We start from the raw sequence: 20,942 nt of genomic DNA on the forward strand, positions 1-20,942 counted from the left end.
ATATATATATATATATACATGTACTGGGTCATCCCATAAATAATGCGGAATTTTCAACTGTATTAACTAAAAGTTGGAGGGGGACGGGATCAACTATCTGCATTGACTTACTATAAAAGCAGGTAGTAATTTTACCTTGTACTTATTCTTAGTACAAATTTTGAAGAGTGCAGTTCGATTTTAACAGTTATTTATTCAAAGCTATAATGGAAGAGACAAAGGAGCATATTCAGCATATTTTGCTTTATGAATTCAATAAAGGCAAAGATGCAGTGAGAAATGGGAAGAATATTAATGCAGTTTATGAGGATTGGAAAATAAGTATAAGTCAGTGTCAATGGTGGTTCCAAAAATTCCAAGCCAGAAACTACAGCCTAGAAGATGAGCCTTGTCCTGGAAAAACTGTAGAGCTCAATGAGGACATCTTGCAAATCCTGGTGGAACAAAATTGCATCATAACTATTGAAGAATTAGCAGAGAAGCTTGGATTTGTTCATCCAACCATTCATTTACACCTGCATGCCATCAGAAAAGTCAGCAAATTGGGTCAATGGGTTCCTCAAACTTTCCAAGTCTAATCACATGCAGAGAGTGAATGTGTGCTCTTCTTTGTTGTCACATCTCAGGATTGAACTTTTATTTGACCAAATAGTGACTGGTGACAAGAAATGGCTTCTCTATAAAAATGTCAAGCACCAAAGACAGTGAGTAGGGAAAAGACAAACACTGGCACTCCAGGGTAAAGAAGGTCTTCACCTGCATAAGGTGTTGTTATCTGTTTGGTGGAATATGAAAGGTTTAGTCTACTTTGAACTTTTAAATCAAAAACTTTTAAATATCTAACTATACCTATGGTTGCTGGAAAATTGATTGCCTCATAGGAGTAAGAATCTTCTACCTATATTTGTCCAAACATTTAGGGAGAAGTGCAGGTTGAACCATAAAATATTGTGAGACCTATTCTTATGACTAGATAGTTGAGGAGGTAGAGGATTATAAAATATTTCATCAGTAAAGCTGCTATCCTGTAAACATTTATTATGATAGGGGATGATTCTTCAAATATTTCTGTAGATGAAGAAATACATGCAATTCTACTGCTAATGTTAGGAATTAAATTCTTAAATATTTAAGTCTTAAAGAACTAAAGGTGGAAAGGAATCCATAGAGTCCCAATAGTGAGTGACAGCCAAAGCATTACCTTGGTATATACCAATGCCATGGTTAGGTAAATTTGAAATATGTATAGTCCAACCAAATTGCATATATCCATGTTATCACACAAACCCACTGGCACATTGAATTTGTCAAAAGTATTGTTTTTTGGTTCAAATAAATCCATCACTAGATAGGACTGTTTTACATACTTACATAATGAGGTTTATTTCTTACTCAACAATGATTTACAAATTGACATGCAAATACCAATCCATTGCACAATGGGGAACCAGAAATCTACAATATCAGACTGTGAGAATTTTATCTTACTTTTAGTGTGGATGGTTTTGAACCAAGATATCACTGAGAAGCAATTGCAAATCTTTTCTGTTCGGCTTCATTTTTTGAAATTAAGTAAAAAAAATTTTAATTTTTAAATTTGGTATTTTGATGTAATTTTTCATGCTGAATCTGGTGTTGTTATTCACTTACTCCAGGAAAGTTTTCGAAAAATATTACAGAGGTTTAAAGTTTGGTAATTTTTACCCAATCGGAAAACAGGATTTGGAAGGTGGCATTTTTTGTGTGTGATGACAGCATTACAACAACAAAACATTCACTGATGGAAGTTTTAAAAAGTTTTAATGAATAAAGTCATGTGAAATGTTGGAACAGGCACGTAATGCGAAAAATTACCAAAAAAAAAAAAGACACTAAATCTTAAATTACAAAGCAAACAAACTAAACATTTAATCACAAATACAAAAATAAAGCAAACTATAGCTCACTTCATGTAACAATCAAATTGCTGGAAAGGCAGTCAAATCTTCTACCAAAGAACACCCTAATGTCATAAAATAAGGAAGGACCTACTAGATTATAGTAGTCTTAGGTAACTCTAAAACTGTGGGGTGTTCAGCATTGGAATGCTCCTTTTGATCATAGGTCTACCCAATCAATTGCATCCTCAGTTTTCAATTTCTCCATCATATATGAAAGATTACACAAGTTGGCAACAGACAGATAAGCAGACTACACAACAGCTTGACTTGTTACTATGGAAACAGGCACCAATATGTCTGTGGCTTTCCATTTGCTAAAATTACCCAAAATTTACAAACTTTAAAAGCTATTAATTTTTTATTTATCAATTTAAGGCAAAAATGATAGACAAGAAAACTTGAGATTAAAAAGGATGAGTTTAAGCATATCATATGTATGGAAGATTCCAACTTAGTCTATCCATTAAAAATTAGGCTAAGCCTAATTCAATGTTGTCTGTTAAGATGTTCTAGAGTGAATTATGTGCATTACTAATCCAGGATTTGAGTGGGGCTGCTATACAAAAGTTAGTGGGATTACAGGTATTCCTCCAACTGAGTGTGTAAGAAGTGGTATAACATACACTTCATATTACTGGATCTGGTAATGTTACTAGGCTTACACAATGCAGGCATGTGTGAGAGACCCAGAGACTGGGTTCCATATTGACAGGTAGAAATCTGTGAGAATTCTATCTTACTTTTAGTGTAGATGGTTTTGAACCAAGATATCACTGAGAAGCAATTGCAAATCTTTTCTGTTTGGCTTCACTTTTAGAAATGAAGTAAAAAAAATTTTAATTTTCAAATTTGGTAATTTGAAGTTGAAATTTATACAGTGTCACGTGACAACTAGCATGTTGTGTTTGTGGTGGATAAGGAAGCCTACCAGCGAGTATTTAAAGGGAAATTTGGCAGGATGGTCAGTCACCCACTGACACTTGTTGACACGGCATCGAAGAAGCCAGGGAAGAGAAGAAAAAAGGAGAAAGAAGAAATGCACTGAACACCAGAGCTAAAGACGCCTCCAAAAGGATGGTGGGGAACAACATGTCAAAAATGGTAGAGGAGTAGGGGATGAAACCAGAGGTGGTTCCTCCTGATGATGTCTTTAGCCACTAGATCCTATAAAGGAGCTGTTGGGGTAGCAAACTACGAAACATGGTTGAAATTCTTAAATATGTAAATATGGTCAGTTGGAGTGGGGTAATCATTAGTATCAAGTGAAGAAGAGTGACAATTATCCCAAATGGGAATATATTTAATTTTATTCTTATAGTTGGCTTGACCAAATGTGTCCTTATACAAGTCATTGTTTGCTGATAGGATAGAGATCCTATAGGATACGCTATCAACTATAGATCTAAGGACAGAAAGAGAAGGTTTGGAAAGAAAGATAACATAATTCTCACTCGGTTTGTGGTAGGGGTGGAATTGAGTTGTATTATAGTACCAATGTGACATCTAAGGGGTCAGCAATTTTAAGGTTATTACTAAAAGAGACATGTAGGCCCATGCTTTTGAAGAAATATCTAATTCTCTTTCTATTCTCTTTCTCAAGCTCAATATTACTAAAACCCTGAACTGAGAACAGAGGGTCATCCTTATAAAGATCCCTACAGAGTAGAGGGAAATTATTATGGGGAAAATGTAACAAATATATCCCCATGAGGTCAGTCATCTGGATAAAGCCACTGAACCCGATAACGATACAAAAGTTACTTGGAGTGTCTTTACAAGCTCAAAGTTTCCCATCAAATTTAATAACAGTGCAATGATCAGTGAAGATAGTATCGATTTCCTTCCTGATGAGATCAGAGTATTTTTAGAGCATAGATAAATGCTTTGTTAAGTAAGGGAGTTGAAACACTAGAATAGTAATTATTAATATCCACTTCGATAAATTTGTATTCACCTTCAAACCAATAAATAACATCACAGTATTTACCCACAAGTCAAGTTTAAGTTTAGCACTGAGATGTGCACTTACTAACTAACTTTCCGAAATAGATTCCTACCTCTCAGGGTTGAAAAGCTATATGCCTTCAGCTTTAGACTCTAACAAGTCATCCATGGGACTAAGCTCTTTATGGATGTAAAGCCATTGGAAACTCTATGACCAGACACATAATTAACTCCATATAAAAACATTACATGCTTCAGAGTGTGCTTCTTTTTCTTATATATGATACACTGATGGTATACATATATATATATATATATATATATATATATATATATATATATATATATATATATATATATATATATATATATATATACTAGCAAATACACCCATCCTTTGGATGGTTTAAATTGCTTTGGTGGGGTTTTTTTCACCAAATAATTGAACTACCAAGAAGGTTAATGAGTAGCAGAGCAATCTGTTTCTGATAAACCTAGGAATGGAAAACCAAATTGAAGGCTGGTTATTGTGGAGGTCATTGCACTTTAATGATCATGGAACCTATAAGTTTGCAAGCGATGCAAAGTAGAGCTACTGAAGTGTTTTGGGAGTAGATTACGGATAATGACTACAAAATATAGTTATTTTTCCTGAACAATGAGTGGCATATTCATCAGCAAGATCACAGTTGAGCACTTTTGATGCCCATTAACTACTTGATGGCTTCCAATAGCCATGGGCAAAAAAAGTTTAGGAAAATGGGTTTTAGTGTACCAAGTGTTAATTGATTTTATTATAAGCTAACAAAAGCCCCTTTATTCTGTCTTCCCACATAGCCTGGGCATAAACTAACAGTGACTGCCACATAAAGTTAAATTTGTATGGAACTTCTGAAAGATATGTATAGCTTTTGCTAGTGGAAGTAAAACTCTTATTTAAAGGTTGATTTTTTTGGATGAATCATATGTGAATGTTTAAAAAAAGCAAGAATGGCAATGCTAAAATGTTTTTGAAACAATGGACAACAGTCGAAATATTATAATAGATGAGTAAATAAACATCCTTAAAGTGAAACAACGCATCGGCAGGTAAACAAAGGTATCAACAAATAGAAGAGAAGGAAGGGAAAATCACCTTTCAAGTAATTCAGAATAGGTAAAGGTAAGCTTGCCAAAGTTTAATGCAGTTTAAATATGGAGATTAAGATTGTTTGTTATTGGATATTCATCACGTACAATGTTTCTAGTCAATTTAATCACCATTGCTGGTGGATAGTCAAAATAAATGTGGAGACTGAGAGTTGGAAAGGGAGAAAATAAATTGCCATGTGAAATAAGAATACGATAGCTTTAAATTGTTAAATACCAAAGTAAAGTGAAAAAAATATGGAATTTTGTTTTTTCATAAAAAAGAAGGTAGAATCAAAAACCTTTTCACAAATATTTGGTAGGGCAAGGCTGGTATTTATCAGCTTGAGAACAATTGCTATAAACTAAGAAGACCAGTGTGCCACAGTCTTAGTTTTATTTACTAATCTGTAGTTTTAAATTGAATTTCTGGATAATCCTGTGCCAATCGTATACTAGAATTATTTCTATTCCTCTCACACTTTTTGTCTGTTTTTCTCTCTGTCTTTCTAGAAGAAATCAGCTCTAGTCAAATTTAGCAAGGCTTCTGCCAGATCTAAAAATGCCTAAGACATGCCATATGTCATGATAGCCCTACTGCAACTCCATCAAAGAGTAGAAAGCCTTAGACAAGACCAAGGCAAGTTTTAATAAATATTCCTGGATGGTGGAGTGGAAACTAAATATCTTATAGTAATTAATGTGAACCAGTTACATTCTAGATTCAAATAATACGGAAGCTGGCTTTACTTTTCCAATTTCTGTAGCCAGTAAAATAAGTACTAAACATTTACTGAGTTCAGTTCAATTGATGTAACAATCCTTTAAAAACATGTGGTCTTATATCACAGTGAGAAATCAACAATGGTTACAAATTATCTCAAATTTTATATGATAAAGCAGACCGGAGAAAAAGAGAAATTGTCAGGTTTCAAAGAACATCAACAATATAACAGAGGTGAAATAACCTCAATCAGAAACCAAAACTAGACAACAGACTCAGCTTTGCTGCTAATTATCACTTTTGTGCTTTCTAAATCTAAATCAACTGCAAAGATGGGAAAAGAAATATATAAATACATATATATATATACTTACAACATTCCAATATAATTTCGTGCAGCATAATCAATGAGTGTGAATAGTGTACCCTGTTTTTCCTAAAAGAAAGGATCAAGTTTAAATATAACACTAAGTCAAAAAACAGTCAAAAAGTGGGAAATGAAACAACAGAGAAAGAATGCAGTATGATGAATAAGGTGTTAGTTTAATATCAGAATGAAAAGAAACAATATCCTTGATGTTAACTCCTCATTATGAGATAAAAGGAGGCATAGATGAAAAAATATGAGAAGGCAGGAGAGAGGGGAGTAGTGGCAGCAGCAGCAGCAGCAGTAGTAGTAGTAGTAGTAGTAGTAGTAGTAGTAGTAGTAGTAGTAGTTTAGGAAAATGAAGGATGACAACTAAAATGGTTTGAAACCCTGGAAATAACTTTCCAAATGAAGTGATGTAAAAAAAAAAGTATGGCTAAGTGTGTAAGTCAAGTGCTTATGTATGTGTAAGGAGGTTGTGCATATATGCAATGTGAGAATAAACAAAGCATGTGACAAGGTATGCATGCATGCATGCATACATACATACATACATACATACATACATACATACATACATAGAATATATACAGCATGTTTAAACCTCTTTCTCCAAGACCGTTGTGAAAGTAATAACATCATCCCAGCAGAACAAGCAGCTGGGAAGAAGGGAGTCTGGGGATGTACTGAGTAATTGTTCATAAATAAAACTGTAATGTCAAAGGTATGGGAGCATAAGAGGAATCTAGTTTCAATGTGGTTGGACTACAAGAAAGCTTTTGACTCTGTCCCCCATTCATGTGTGCTAGAAGCCCTTCAACTTGCTAAAATTCCTGAGCATAGTCAAAGCCACAGCTGACCTGACTTCATCGTGGGCCACCATCTTGAAATTAAACACAAGGTATGACTGTTTTATCATCGATAAAATGCAGTATCGCAGAGGCATATTCCAAGGAGACAGCCTCTCTGTGATGTTGCTAGTATTTTCTGTAAACCCCTTGTCATTCATGTTAGGCAACTCTGAAGAACATCTCACTGGTTCACTGTTTCTCTGTGGATGACTTGAAACTGTATGCCAAGAATATGCATGAGATAAAAAAGAGTGTTGACCGGGTTACAACATTCTCAAAGGATATAGGGTTATAGTTTGGCCAGGATAAATGTTGCTATATGGTAGTGAAAAGAGGGAAAACTACTATAAACCAGACTAGCAACATCATCAGTGACTTAACTGTTTCCTCTATATCTGATGAGGAATGTTACAGGTATCTAGGAGTGGGTGAAAGCATATCTTACAATGGCACCTGTAACAAAAAAACATGTCACTAAAGAATATTACTGCTGAATAAAGAAAATATTTTTTTTATGGGCTTTGGAAATCTCTGCATTCAATAAAACATTGCCCACAATATGTTTGCAGTGCCAGTACTCATACCAACATTTGGGCTACTTTAATGGATGCTTGATGAGATCTGAGCTATTGATGTGGAAACCTGGAAGATACTGACCAACACAAATAATTTTCACATCAATAATGACGCAGACTGCCTCTACCTAAAATAAAAACAAGGGGGCAGGGGCTTAACACCGATCCAGACTGCCTTTGAATGTTGTATCATATCCCTTTGGCAACATCTTTTAACCACCAAATGTCAAAGTGCATCCCTTGACCAAGTTTGCATGCATGTAGCTGATTCATAAGACTTGAAAAGCAGCTCCTTGAGCAGCATTCACCTTGTCTGATAAACTTAAATACATTCCCAAAGAAGTCGCACAACTCTACTGTAATGTATCATCAGATGAAAGGATGAGCATATATCAGTAGAAGACCATGCATGGAGATGTTATTAGAAATAAGAACCAGTCATAATAAAAAAAGAATACTGTGTCTCAATAAAAACCTGAATAAAATGTAAACATAATAGACCTGACAGAGTCATTTTGAACAGAGAAGAGAAGCTGTGTACAGTTGTAGAAATCAGTTTCCCAACAGACGTTGATATAAAATTAAAGATCAGCAAAAAAGAAAATACCTACTCTGAACTACTGGAAAATTATCCAGATTGCAAGTTCAGGTTTATACCTGTAATTATTGGGGCACTGGGATATGTAACTATGATGATGATGATGATGAGAAGAAGAAGAAGAAGAAGAAGAAGAAGAAGAAGAAGAAGAAGAAGAAGAAGAAGAAGAAGAAGAAGAAGAAGAAGAAGAAGAATGGAACAATCCTTCCACATGACAAGTGGTATGTGTTAGTTGTTACAAATACTGTGACGTTGAGAAGTTAGGTAAGTTGGTCATAGATACTCATGTCTTTACTTGTCTAACTAACTATACTGCTATACTGGAGTGGGCGTTATAACAGTCTGACACTGGATTACAACAGTGGTGATGAGGAATTAACAAACTCACAAGGAATTAACAAATGCACAAGGATTAAACAAACTCACAAGGTGTTATGAAACTCACAAAAGTTTTTGCGCAAATTTTATGGTATGCAAAATCGCAAAATTATGGAAGATTTGTTGGCCGGTTTGCTCAAGTTGCAAAAACAGCAACAACAAGTGCAAGAACAACAACAACAACACCAATTATTATTACAGCAACAAATGCTACAATTAATGATGAGAAAGTCATCCAAAAATGCTGAAAAGACATTGTTGCCAGATTATGTTGCAAACTCAATAATGGAATTTAAGTATGAACCAGACGAAGGAGTTACCTTCAAGGCATACTATAGAAGATCCAAACAGATCTTCAGTAAAGAGTGCAAAGATTGGGACGATGATATGAAAATATGTCTAATCCTAAAAAACTGGCAGCAGGAGAACATGAGTGTTACAGCAATTATGTACTCTTAGAAAAACCATCTGATATAAACTTTAGAAATACAATAGATATTTTGTGTAAAATTTTTAGCGAGAAAAGCTTGTCGTTGAATACACATGGGAAATGTCTGAACCTAGAAAAGAACAATGAGGAGGACAACATCACACTTGCTGGTAGAGTTAACAGAGAATGTGAAAAGTTCAAACTGGATGAGTTAATGCCAGGCATGCTCAAGTACCTGATATTTACTCAGGGACTAACTGTAGAAAAAGACACAGAAGTAAGAACAAGAATTCTCACTAAGCTGGGACAAAACAAGCTGTAACCTTACAACAAGTATCAGAAGAGTGTGAAAGAATAGTAAATTTAAGACACGACACAGAAAATTGAACACAAAGATTGCTCCGAGGTAAAGCAAGTACAAAACAGGCAGAATAGAAATCAAATGTGTACTAAAATACAGTACAAACAGGACAAAATCAGGAAATAAACCCATGTTTTGCATGTGGAAGTCTGTGGAAAAATTGGACACGTAAAACCAAGACAACAAAACGGAACAAAGAAAAAGGAATAAGCAAGATGTCATTGAAAGAAAATGGTAGTGTGACAAAGAGGAAATTCGTAAATGTGAAAATTAAAAATATAAGAGTAAAAATGCAGTTAGATACTGGAAGTGATATTAACATTGTGAATGAAGAAACTTGGAAGTATATTGGTAAGCCAAAGTTAAGTAAATCTACAAAAGTAACACACAGTGTTATGGGTAAAAGATTGTATTTTGTAGGTGAATTTGTGTGTAATGTGACATTTTGTGACCAAATGAAAATGGCAAAAAAATTCAGCTAATCTATTCAGCACAGAGTGGATGGAACTGTTCAAATTGTGGAATATGCCCATAAGTGTTTTTTGTGTGCGAATATAGTTGGTTCAATTGAAGTTTCAAATGTGACTGAGGGACTGAAACAGAAAATAGAACATTTATTTCCAGATGCTTTCTGTGATGAACTGGGCTGCAGCACAAAAACGAAGGCAAAATTGTAGTAACACTGGTATTTAAGCCAAAACATAATGTACCATTTGTGGCGCTAGTGTGGCACTAGAACAGGTAAATAAGGAACTTGAAAGACTTGAAAGCCTAGGAATAATCAAGGACTACTCAGATTGGGCAGCACCTACAGTCTACATAAAAAGAAAAACAGTAAGTTAATTTCTTGGAGGCATAGAAGTCAAAGAAGAAGGCTCACACTTATTAGCCATTAATACACACCGTGACTTATTTAAATTTAAGCAGTTTCCCTTTAGTGTAAAAGTGGTCCCTTCTATATTTCAACAAATAATGGATACAATGCTAGCAGACAGTGATCTTGCTATTGCCTATTTAGACGATAACTTAATAAAAAGCAAATCACACAAAAAACATATAGAGTACATAAAAAGGGTATTTAAAATAAGAGAATATGGTTTAAAGTAAAGTGAAGAAAAGTGTGAGTTCTTTCTGAAAAATTGAAAACTTGGGCCAGATAATAGATAAAAACAGATGGAAACCAGATCCATCCAGAGCAATTGCAATAAAAAATATGCCCATGCTGAATAATGTGACTATGCTACAAGCATTTTTGGGATTAGTAAATTACTATCAAGTTTATATTCCTAATATACATAATGTAAGAGCCCCATCAAATGATTTGTTAAAGAAAAATGCAAAGTGGTGATGGCATTTGATGAATTAGAAAACATTTTAACATCAAACTTATTTGTTAATGCATTTTGATCCAAAGCCAAATATTATATTGGCTACAGATGCGAATGATTATGGTGTGGAAGCACTGCTTTTGCACAAATATAACGATGGGAATGAAAAGGCTATAGTCCATGTATCATGATAGTTATTATCAGCAGAAAGGAACTATAACCAAATAGAAAAGGAAGTATTAGCAATCATATTCGATGTGAAAAATTTGCATAGATTTATTCATGGAAGAGTTTTCCATCTACAAATGGATCATTGCCCACTACTGTCGATATACAGTTCTAAAAGAAGAATACCAGCACACACAGTGAATAGACTACAGCAATGGGGCACTACAATATTTAATTCTGATTATAAAATGGAATATTTACTGTCAAAAAAACTAGGGCATGTGGATGGTTTGTCCAGACTGATACTGAAACACTGAGAGCCATTCTAAGATATGGTAATTGCAGCATTAAGATCAGAAGGAGAAATAAAAAATGTAATGAGGAATGTGATACGCAAATCATCGATGACCCTTGAAGACATAAAACGAAATGAGGAAAAGGACAAACTCATAACAGAAATGAAAGGAATACTGTGAACAGGAAAAGTAAATAGGAACAGGATTGGTGCAAAATGAAAAACCATCATGTGAACCTATACTCAATTTTTGATGGTGTACTGATGTATACACAGAAAGTAGTAATACTTGAAACACTGCAAAAGAAAAATGCTGAGCGAATTCCATGTTGGACATCCTGGTATTTTGAGGATGAAAACTTTAATGCATAGCTATGTGTACTGGCCAAAAATGGATAGAAAATAGAAAATTTAGTGAAAGGCTATAGAGGATGTGCCCCAGCAGCAAAATTACTGATGATAAAAAGTTAACCTTGGCTAAAAGTAGATGTTCTCTGATCAAGATTACACATTGATTTCACTAGTCCCTTAAACAGTTCATGCTACTTGGTGGTAGTAGATAGTTTCACTAAATGGCCAGAAATTTGTATGTGTAAAAATCCAACCTCCTCAACTATGATAAACTTCCTACAGGAGTTGTTTGTGAGATTTGGTGTCCCAGACACAATAGTATCTGACAATGGAACGCAATTTTCGTAAAACATTCACTGTTGAACATGTAACTACTGTGCCATATCATCCTAGATCTAACAGACAAGTAGAACACTTAGTCAATATGTTTAAAAGAGCCTTAAGAAAATCAAATAAGGAAGTCATGGATGAGGTAGCTCTACAAGAATTCCTAAGAGTATACTGGGTGACACCAAATCCAAATACACCAGCAGGTATGTCACCAACGGAGCTGATGTTTGCAAAGAAAATAAAATCAGTTTTCGACAAATTGCTAATTCGTAAGTAAAGGAAAATTGTAATGGATAATACAGGAAGATATTTCAAAATTTGTGAAAGTTTATTTGTTAGGGCATATAAGAACAGAAAACAAAGTTGGGAAGATGGTGTGATTACCAAAAGCATAGGAAAAATGTTATACTTGGTACAAGAAAGAAAAGGGATGTATATGACACATGAACCAACTAAAAAAAAGATTTGTTGAGAGCGAACCTGAGAGAATGGAAGAACCAATGGAATGGCTATATGATACTTTTCAAGTACCAACGCAGCTACAGATAATTGAATCCAGATACACAAGCGAAGGAAAAAGAAAATGTACAGAGTTCCCGGAAGTGGATGCCAAACAAAAAAAATATTAAATTTGTAACAGTATGAGATTTTTTGTCAAATTTTTACATCACTGGAGTGATGTAAAAATTTATTGGAATTAAAAAAAAATTACGCTTCCTAAGAAAAAATAAAACATGAAAAGGGGAGATGTTATGGGGATAATAATAATAATGGAACACCCCTCCCATGCAACAAGTGGTATGTGCTAGTTGTTACAAGTACTGTTACGTCGAGAAGTCGGTCATAGATAGTTGTGTCTTTACTTGTCTAACTATACTGCTATACTGGAGTGAATGTCATGACAGTCCGACATTGGATTACAACAGTAACACACTGCCTAAGTACCAGTGTTAAGAAATTCAGCTTCTCAGAACTGGAAAGGAGAAAGTTGATTTAAAGACTACCAATCCAAGGCATCACTGGAACTGTAAAAATCTGTAAAACTTTCCAGGAGTTTATAATTTAAGTATATATGAGCATGTCTAGCCATGCAACTGTATGCATGAGAATACGTACATAAAACAAAAATACAAATCTGCACATGTACATACAAAAATACTCAGTTGGTGTTATTGAAATTCCAATGAAAGAGCCTTGGATCTAGGTTAGAAATCGGCTCTTTCTCTATTAGCAAGAAATCTTGAAATAAAACTGGATAATCACACACACACACACACACACACACACACATGCATGCTTACAAACATAGGATGCAGCAATACATACAATGAAGCAACAAGCTACATATTTGGTGTGAATACTATCTCCAACTTTGAAGCCAAAACTATCAGCCCTGTTAAATAACTGGTTAATCATCTGATGAATTGACTGAAGGAACCTTTTATTCAATATTTTCATTTCAGACTTGAACTTGGTATGAAGAGAATTGCTTCAAAGATCATGGCAGAACACATCAACAGAAGGAAAATAGCATGGTAAAAGGTAAACAGATACATTTTAGCAGTAGTTTTAGAAGAAATCATGACTATAAAATGTATTATTTACAATGGCTGGATAGGTGTCCTCACCTTGTTTGATTTTATCACAACATTTCGGCTGATGTACTCTCCAGCCGTCATCAGGTGTTCTGGTGGAATTTCGAACCCAACCCTTTATTTGACTAATGGGGTACACTGTTCTCATTCCTAAGGTATGTTGCTGGTGTTAATTTTCTGTTGACATTATTTTTCAAGTCCCTACCTAGGTGTGAACTAAGAATCCAAGGGTTAGTAGCCCATGCACTAATCTACTATGTTATATGCTGTGGGCATATAATTTAAAAACGTAGTGGATAAGAGTGTGGGCTACTAACATTCGAGTTCTAAGTTCAATCCCAGGCAGGGACTTAAAAAAAATAATAACAGAAAAATAACATCAGCAACATACCTTAGGAATGAGTATAGTGTACCCCTTTAGTTAAATAAAGGGTTGGGTTCGAAATCCCACCAGAACACCTGATGAAGGCTGGAGAGTACATCAGCTGAAAGTTGTGACAACAACAAACAAGGTGAGGACACCTATCTGTCCATTGTAAATAATGTACATAATTCTTCAACTCAAAAATAAAGAATAGTATGAAATGCATTTTGTTTTAGTTATGAACTCAATGATAACTTATTTAATTGCTGAAAATGGGTAAAGGAAAATCTTACTGTTAAGTATATGAATAGATTAAACATTAGCACCCAGAGCTAAATTATTTTACAGCAACACAATTGTGACAGCAAGTAACATTTGTTGAACAGAGGGAGAAAGTTATTGAATGAAATTTATCTCAAGCAGAGGTGAAATCAACTTTATTTCAAACAGTGCAGACAAATGGAAGAATGATGCAAGAATACCACATGCTTTCACAGTTAACAACATTCCTACAGCTATACCTTCTATCAGCCAGTCCATATCGTAAGCAAAAACAACTACTACTACTATAATAACTAGTAGGTACAACATTTCCGATTATCACATTGCAGTGGTTAATCAGGAATATATATTAATGAAATATGCTTTCATTAGAAAATTTCAAGAGAAAACAATTTTAGCTTTAGAATATTCTCTTGAAGAGATTAGTCTAAAAAGTAAACAAATATAAGCAAAAGACCAACGGAAGTAGTATTAAGAGCAACTGATGAAATTGGAGAAGAATATTTACAACCCTCATACTGACTAATTAATGTCTGTTTATATGCCTAGTCAACCACTTGTCACCCATACATGAGAGGTACTCAGGAAGTAGACAAAACCAAAACAATGGAAAAAGTATTATCATAGGTTTTGAAAACTGAGAGAAAGATTGCTAATTTATGGAAGATAATCAGTCATATTTCAATGCTTATTGCATGCAAACAAGCAAATCACTACATACCTCACCAACAAAATGTGAAGAAGAAGATAGAAATAGTATAACAAGAAATCTTGATTACAAATTCACCACACTAAAACCGGAAATAAAAGCTGTCAATGAAAAACTCCAACATCAGAAGATAGTAACTGAAAGAAAAATAATTAACATCAAACTTAACTAAAAATAAGCAGCAGTTTTCGAAGGCAGAAGAAAAACAATAAATATCATAGAGACTCCTTTCTGACAAGATACAGATTCCTTCAGTAGAAAAATCTGGAGCAAAGGAGAGTTTAACCAGGATGCTCTGTATCTAGAAGAAATCCAAAGACATTGTCCCTGCTTGACACCCAAGACAGCATCAATACTGACTGTAATTTGAAAACTTTATAGTGGAAAAGCACCAGGAAAAAACTTGATTGTTAGATACAAGAAGCTGACCTTCTACTCTACAGGTTGATAATGGGGATATTAGCAGACCACAAGTGTTAGCTCTGGCAGAAATAAAACAGATCCTCCAAAATAGAACCACTCACATGGCAAAAACAAGGAAGCAGAAGTTTCACATTGATTCAGACAGCTGTTAAATGTATCTCTTTCGCAACAGGTTTAAAGCACAATATGTTGAAATGCATCCATAGACCAAGTTTGGATGAAAGAAAGAGTACAAATGTCAACATAAAGTGAAAGATCAGTGAAAAAGAAAACACCTTCACTGACCTATTGAGAAATTTACAGATACTCTACTCAGATTACAAGTTTACATTTATACCTATAATTGTTGTGGCACTGCCTCAGCACCAATCTTGAGAAATTAGGGTTCTCAAAACCAGAAAGAAAGTTAATTACAAGATTACAGATACAAACCATCAATGGATTTGTCAAAATATCGCAAAATATGTAAAACTTTCCAAAAGTTAAGCATATACATACATACGCATATGTCTAGATATGCAACTATATAAAACATAACATACAGATTTGCACATGTATAGGCATATAGATACAGCTATCTAGTGCAGTGGTTCTCAAACTGGGGTCCGTGGTCCCCTAGGGAACTGTAAAGCGATTTAAGGGGGACTGAAGGAATGCTGAAGTTTCGTGGAAACAAGTGACTTGAGAAAGCCAAGTTTAAAAATTTCAAGACTTTCAGTTTTTCACATGCTATCATCCTTTTTTGTTGTTGGCCTCAAAGACCCCATGCCACTCTGACACACGCATTTGCTAATCACACTTGTTGTACAAGTGTGACTGGCTGATCGAAAATATGCAGGTATAACAGTTGATTGTGCATGCGCTGTCAGTTTTCTATGCTCACATGATTCACCACTCCACTATTGCAATCCACATGTTTACATGTCTCTCGCTACCATTATCTTCATCAGTACATGTTCCCGCATGAATTTGCCCTTCGCCAGACATCCATTCTCATCCTGCATGGTGGCTGGACTTTATAAGACATGGTTGTTTTCATGGCAATATGTTCCAACAGAACTGTCTTCTCAATGGTTATTAATTCATGGAGTTTTATCTACAGACAAAACAATGCTCATGTGCACTTTGGATTTCTTCCATAATTAATAGTGAGAGGTAAGCTTTATTGTTAATTAGTGCACCCAAAAGCTAGCTACACTAAGGCATATATGCACACCCGTAGTATAAGATAAATGTGAAACAAATATACAATGTAGTTATATTCAATTGGTTTACTGAATTTTATCTTTTTATATAATGCCTCCAAAAAAGTGAGATATGATGAATCTTATTTAAAATTCAGTTTTACTGTGATAAAGTCTGGTGGAGAAGGAAACCACAGTGTGTCTTGTGCTCCAAGGTCTTGGCATCTACTTCACTAAAGCCCAGCAAGTTAAAGAGGCCCTTTGAAATGAAGCATCTTAGTTCAATAAAATAAAGATGCTGACTTCTTCAGACATGAAGCCGACAGATTGATGAAATCCAGACTTGATGACATGGGAATGTTTTCACCAGATATTACTGCTGGTTTGAAAGCATCCTGTGAAATTTCAAAGAAAATAGCTGTTGCCAAAAAACTTCACAATATTGGCAAAGAGTTGACAATATTGGCAAAGGTATCATATCCAATGTGCTAGGAAGTTCTGAACTTCAGAAGCCAAAGCATGTCTCTCTCAAATGATACTGTTAGCAGATGAATATCTGAGCTGATAACATTCTGTCGCAGTTGATCTCTAAGATTCACAACTCACTTTTGAACATTTTCATGATCCAGCTTCATGAAACAACAGCTGTTGCCAACTTAACCCAACTTTGCATCTATCGTTATGTACACCTGGAGGATGAATTCCTGTTTTGCAAAACCCTCAGCACAGAAACAACTACAAGGGAAATATTTAACATAGTGAACAAGTTTTTTGAGGCACATGATATCAACTGGGACCATATCATTGGCATGTGCACTGATGACGCTCCGGTGATGCTTGGTTGCCATTCCGGTTTTCAGACTTTGATGAAAGAAAAATCCCCAGGTAATATAGATACACACTGCACAAGCACTAATGGTAAAAACCATGCCTGATGAGTTAAAAAATGTTCTGAATTAAGTGATTACAGTAGTGAACATCATCAAAGTGAACACACTCAACTCCCATCTGTTTGCTGAGTTGTGCAAAGAAAGTGATTCTGAATTTGAAACACTTCTGTTGTACTCAGAAGTGAGATGGCTTTTGAGAGGAAAAATAATATGTCCATGATTTTTTACAAGATGCCAAGCCAGATTTGCATGCCAAATACTCTGATGTTCATTTTCTGATCTGCTTGGCATTTTTGGTGGTCATATTCAAGTCAGTGAATCTTTCACTGCAAGAGAAAGATACAACCATGTTTCATTCTCATATAAAACTAACTGCTTTTAAAATGAAGCTTGAACTTTGGCACCCAAGGCTAGATAGAAAGAACTTTGCATCATTTCCTCAACTAAACATGTTTATTGATGAAAACAAGCTTCAAATCGATGACAAAATATTGTTGAACTCATGAAACAACATGTGTCAATACTTGGCAGAGAAATATTCTCTTTATTTTCCTGATCTTCATGACTTTGACAAATACTTCTGCTTTATCAGGAACCCCTTTGTACTCTCTGTTAGCAATCTACCTACAGGAGACAATTTAATTCAAGAGCAATTCATTGATTTGATCTATGATTGAGATGCAAAATGTTTTTTTCCATAAAATGCACTGTTCTGACTTTTGGATTGAAATGGCATAGTCATATCTTGATGTTGCAAAGATGCCTCTTAAAGTACTGATGCCATTTCCAACCAACAATGAATGTGAGACCATATTTTCCACTTGCCTTGCCATCAAAACAAAGTCACAAAATTGACTGGATATCACACCAGAAATGAGGGCTGCCCTCTCCAAAACAGAGCCAAACATAGAAGAGCTGGTTACTTTGCTGTAAATAAAATGACAGATGGTCTGTTTTTGTGAATAAATAATTTCTGATATAATTTTTCTTTTGTTGTCATGTTATGTATCAGAGATTCAGGAAAAAGGATGAAAAACCTTCAGGAGAGGAGGAGATGACTGTTTCTACTAAAATTGTGGTTTTCTGTGCATACTAGTGGTCCAATTAGCAGAAACTTCTGTACATTTTGGGATGCTATTATATTTTTTCTGCTGAAAAAGATCTAAATTGGTTGAAATGCACCTCTTGGATAATCAATACAAGGAGTGACTGGACAATGGAGAGGAATAGCATCCCAAACATGATGAAAGGGGAAGGTGATGCCAAAAGTCCAAGAACCACTGTCATGTACAAATATATACTGTAGTTTTCAGTGTATTATCCACAGTTTCTTTCTGCCAAATGGGCATAAATGGGTCTTATGCAGTTGTTAATAAAGGATGCTCAAGATACTTTTGGACTGCTTTCATTTCTCATTTGTTTTGTAACCAATTGATCAATTGATTCCTCATATTTTCATGTATGTTTATTGTATCCCAATGGGGCATTGCCTGGATTAAGTAGTGGTTTTCAGGGTTGCGGGTCTATGGGCAGTGTGGTTCATAGTCCGGAAATTATGCTACACAAATGTATGTCATATTTTTCCATGTTGATTATCCTGCATTTTATAGGGGACCATGAATCATCAAAGAAACTATAAGGGGACTAACACATAAAATGTTTTGAAAAGTTTGAGAACCACTGATCTAGTGGATGCTAAAATTCCAATGAAAGTTACAAACCAGCTCTTTTTCCATTGTCGAGAAATCATCATTATCATTGTAATGTCCACTTTTCCATCTTCACATGGGTCAGATAGAATTTGGTGAGGTAGGTCTTCTATAGCTGACTGCCCATCCTGTTGCCAACCCTCAACTGCTTGCAAATAAGGCAATATTTCCCCATGACCTGTTTTTATGGAAGATTGGAAATGAACCCCATTTGCATGTCAGTGATACTCGTGTTTAGCTATCACCTGATGACAAAGAAAAGAGACTCAAATACACACACACACACACACACAAATGTGCAGAAATCCATACATATTTGATTAAGTGGGGGGGATCTATTGAGGATCAAGGCATATCAAAATAAAGCCCACCACAATTAATGGCTGACCAGAATGATGCAAAGCAGACAGTTAAGTAATTCATTAACAGAATGGAAGGCATCAATGAAGATAAGTTCAATTGCTTGGTAATCCACACCTTCAATAGCACCCAAAAGTATCCAAAGATAAGTATAAGCATAATAAAAACAGATGAGTGGATTATCTGGTACTGATACAAATGTTTCATTAAGAGTCTTTATTACAACATAAACATACTACACTCAGTTATGTAGTAAGAACAACATCCATAAGAATATGTATTGTTATGAAACTTTCAACTCATCAGGCTCACCAAATATACAAGTAAGCGGTAACATGCTGATTACTCAACAGATCATCAAGTAAATTTCTAAATCAGAATTACCAATACTTATGAAATGTGAAATGGGTGGGACTATAATATGTTAATCACATGAATAGATAGCAAAATAAGGATGTAAATTATAGAGTAATTAAAAGGCATATCTATTCTAAAGATGTCATTATACTTCACAACCTCACTCATAAAGGATGATACTGGCAAAACAAGCTTATGTACCAGCAGATAGCAAGCATCAAGCATAACATTTGACCTCATCAAAACATAGTTGAAGACAGTTAACTAACATTGTTCTCAAAAGCCATTTACTTTGTTTAGTACATCCAAGGAATGACATGGTTAATAAATTTCAATATTATTTATTCATTTACTTAGTTCTTCTTAATTAAATGCTCTGACTGATTATTGAAGAACTAATAGAATATCAAGGCTAATTCATAGAAAATAATTTGAGAAAAAATCCAGAGAAAAGTGAAGGTCACAACAAAATTTCAGAGAATTGGGAGGGAAAAGAAGTAGGGAAAGGAAAAATAAAATAATTAATATATAGAAATATCCATAATTGAAGTGCCAGCGACCATAACCTACAAATACTTAAACAGAAACAAAGTAAGATAGTTGTAATAGAGAAAGGAGACAACACAGTTGTCAGGAAGATGACATTGTCATAAACAAACAAATAAATGTGTATACTAGACTAATGAAAATAATTTAGGCAATAATCAATGTCACCATAAAGATCGAAATATCTAAATTTATGTTAGGTAAATATCAAAATTTAGAGAGATCAGTTATATAGCTGTAATGAAGTTACAAGTTGAAAGGCTAGAATTAATAGAGAAGGAAAAACAACTTATATTCTCAATAAAAAGAAAAATGAAAACCATGAATTTCAACATTTCTATCAACCAATATTGTCACATAATTATTGATAAATTAGATCACTACTATAATAATATAAAATTACTCTTTTACTTGTTTCAGTCATTTGACTGTGGCCATGCTGGAGCACCACCTTTAGTCGAGCAAATCGACCCTGGGACTTCTTCTTTGTAAGCCTAGTACTTATTCTATCATTCTCTTTTGCCGAACCGCTAAGTGATGGGGACATAAACACACCAGCATCGGTTGTCAAGCAATGCTAGGGAGACAAACACACACATGTTGGCACTCCATCGCTTACGACGTTGAGGGTTCCAGTTGATCCGATCAACGGAACAGCCTGCTCGTGAAATTAACGTGCAAGTGGCTGAGCACTCCACAGACACGTGTACCCTTAATGTAGTTCTCGGGGATATTCAGTGTGACACAGTATGACA

At 34.8% G+C, this 20,942-nt stretch overlaps 1 protein-coding gene across 7 annotated transcripts in view; it reads right to left on the reverse strand.

Moving 5' to 3' along the window:
- LOC106869551 (IQ domain-containing protein H) overlaps positions 1–20,942 on the reverse strand; it is a 616,433-nt gene that overhangs the window by 11,868 nt on the left and 583,623 nt on the right. For all 7 annotated transcript variants that reach the window (XM_052972133.1, XM_052972134.1, XM_052972135.1 and 4 more), the window contains one exon: positions 6,111–6,172. In XM_052972133.1, coding sequence (XP_052828093.1) covers positions 6,111–6,172 — 62 coding nt within the window. The remainder of the gene's footprint in view (positions 1–6,110; positions 6,173–20,942) is intronic.

The sequence above is a fragment of the Octopus bimaculoides genome, chromosome 12 (assembly GCF_001194135.2).
Source record: "Octopus bimaculoides isolate UCB-OBI-ISO-001 chromosome 12, ASM119413v2, whole genome shotgun sequence".
Classification (NCBI taxonomy): domain Eukaryota; kingdom Metazoa; phylum Mollusca; class Cephalopoda; order Octopoda; family Octopodidae; genus Octopus; species Octopus bimaculoides.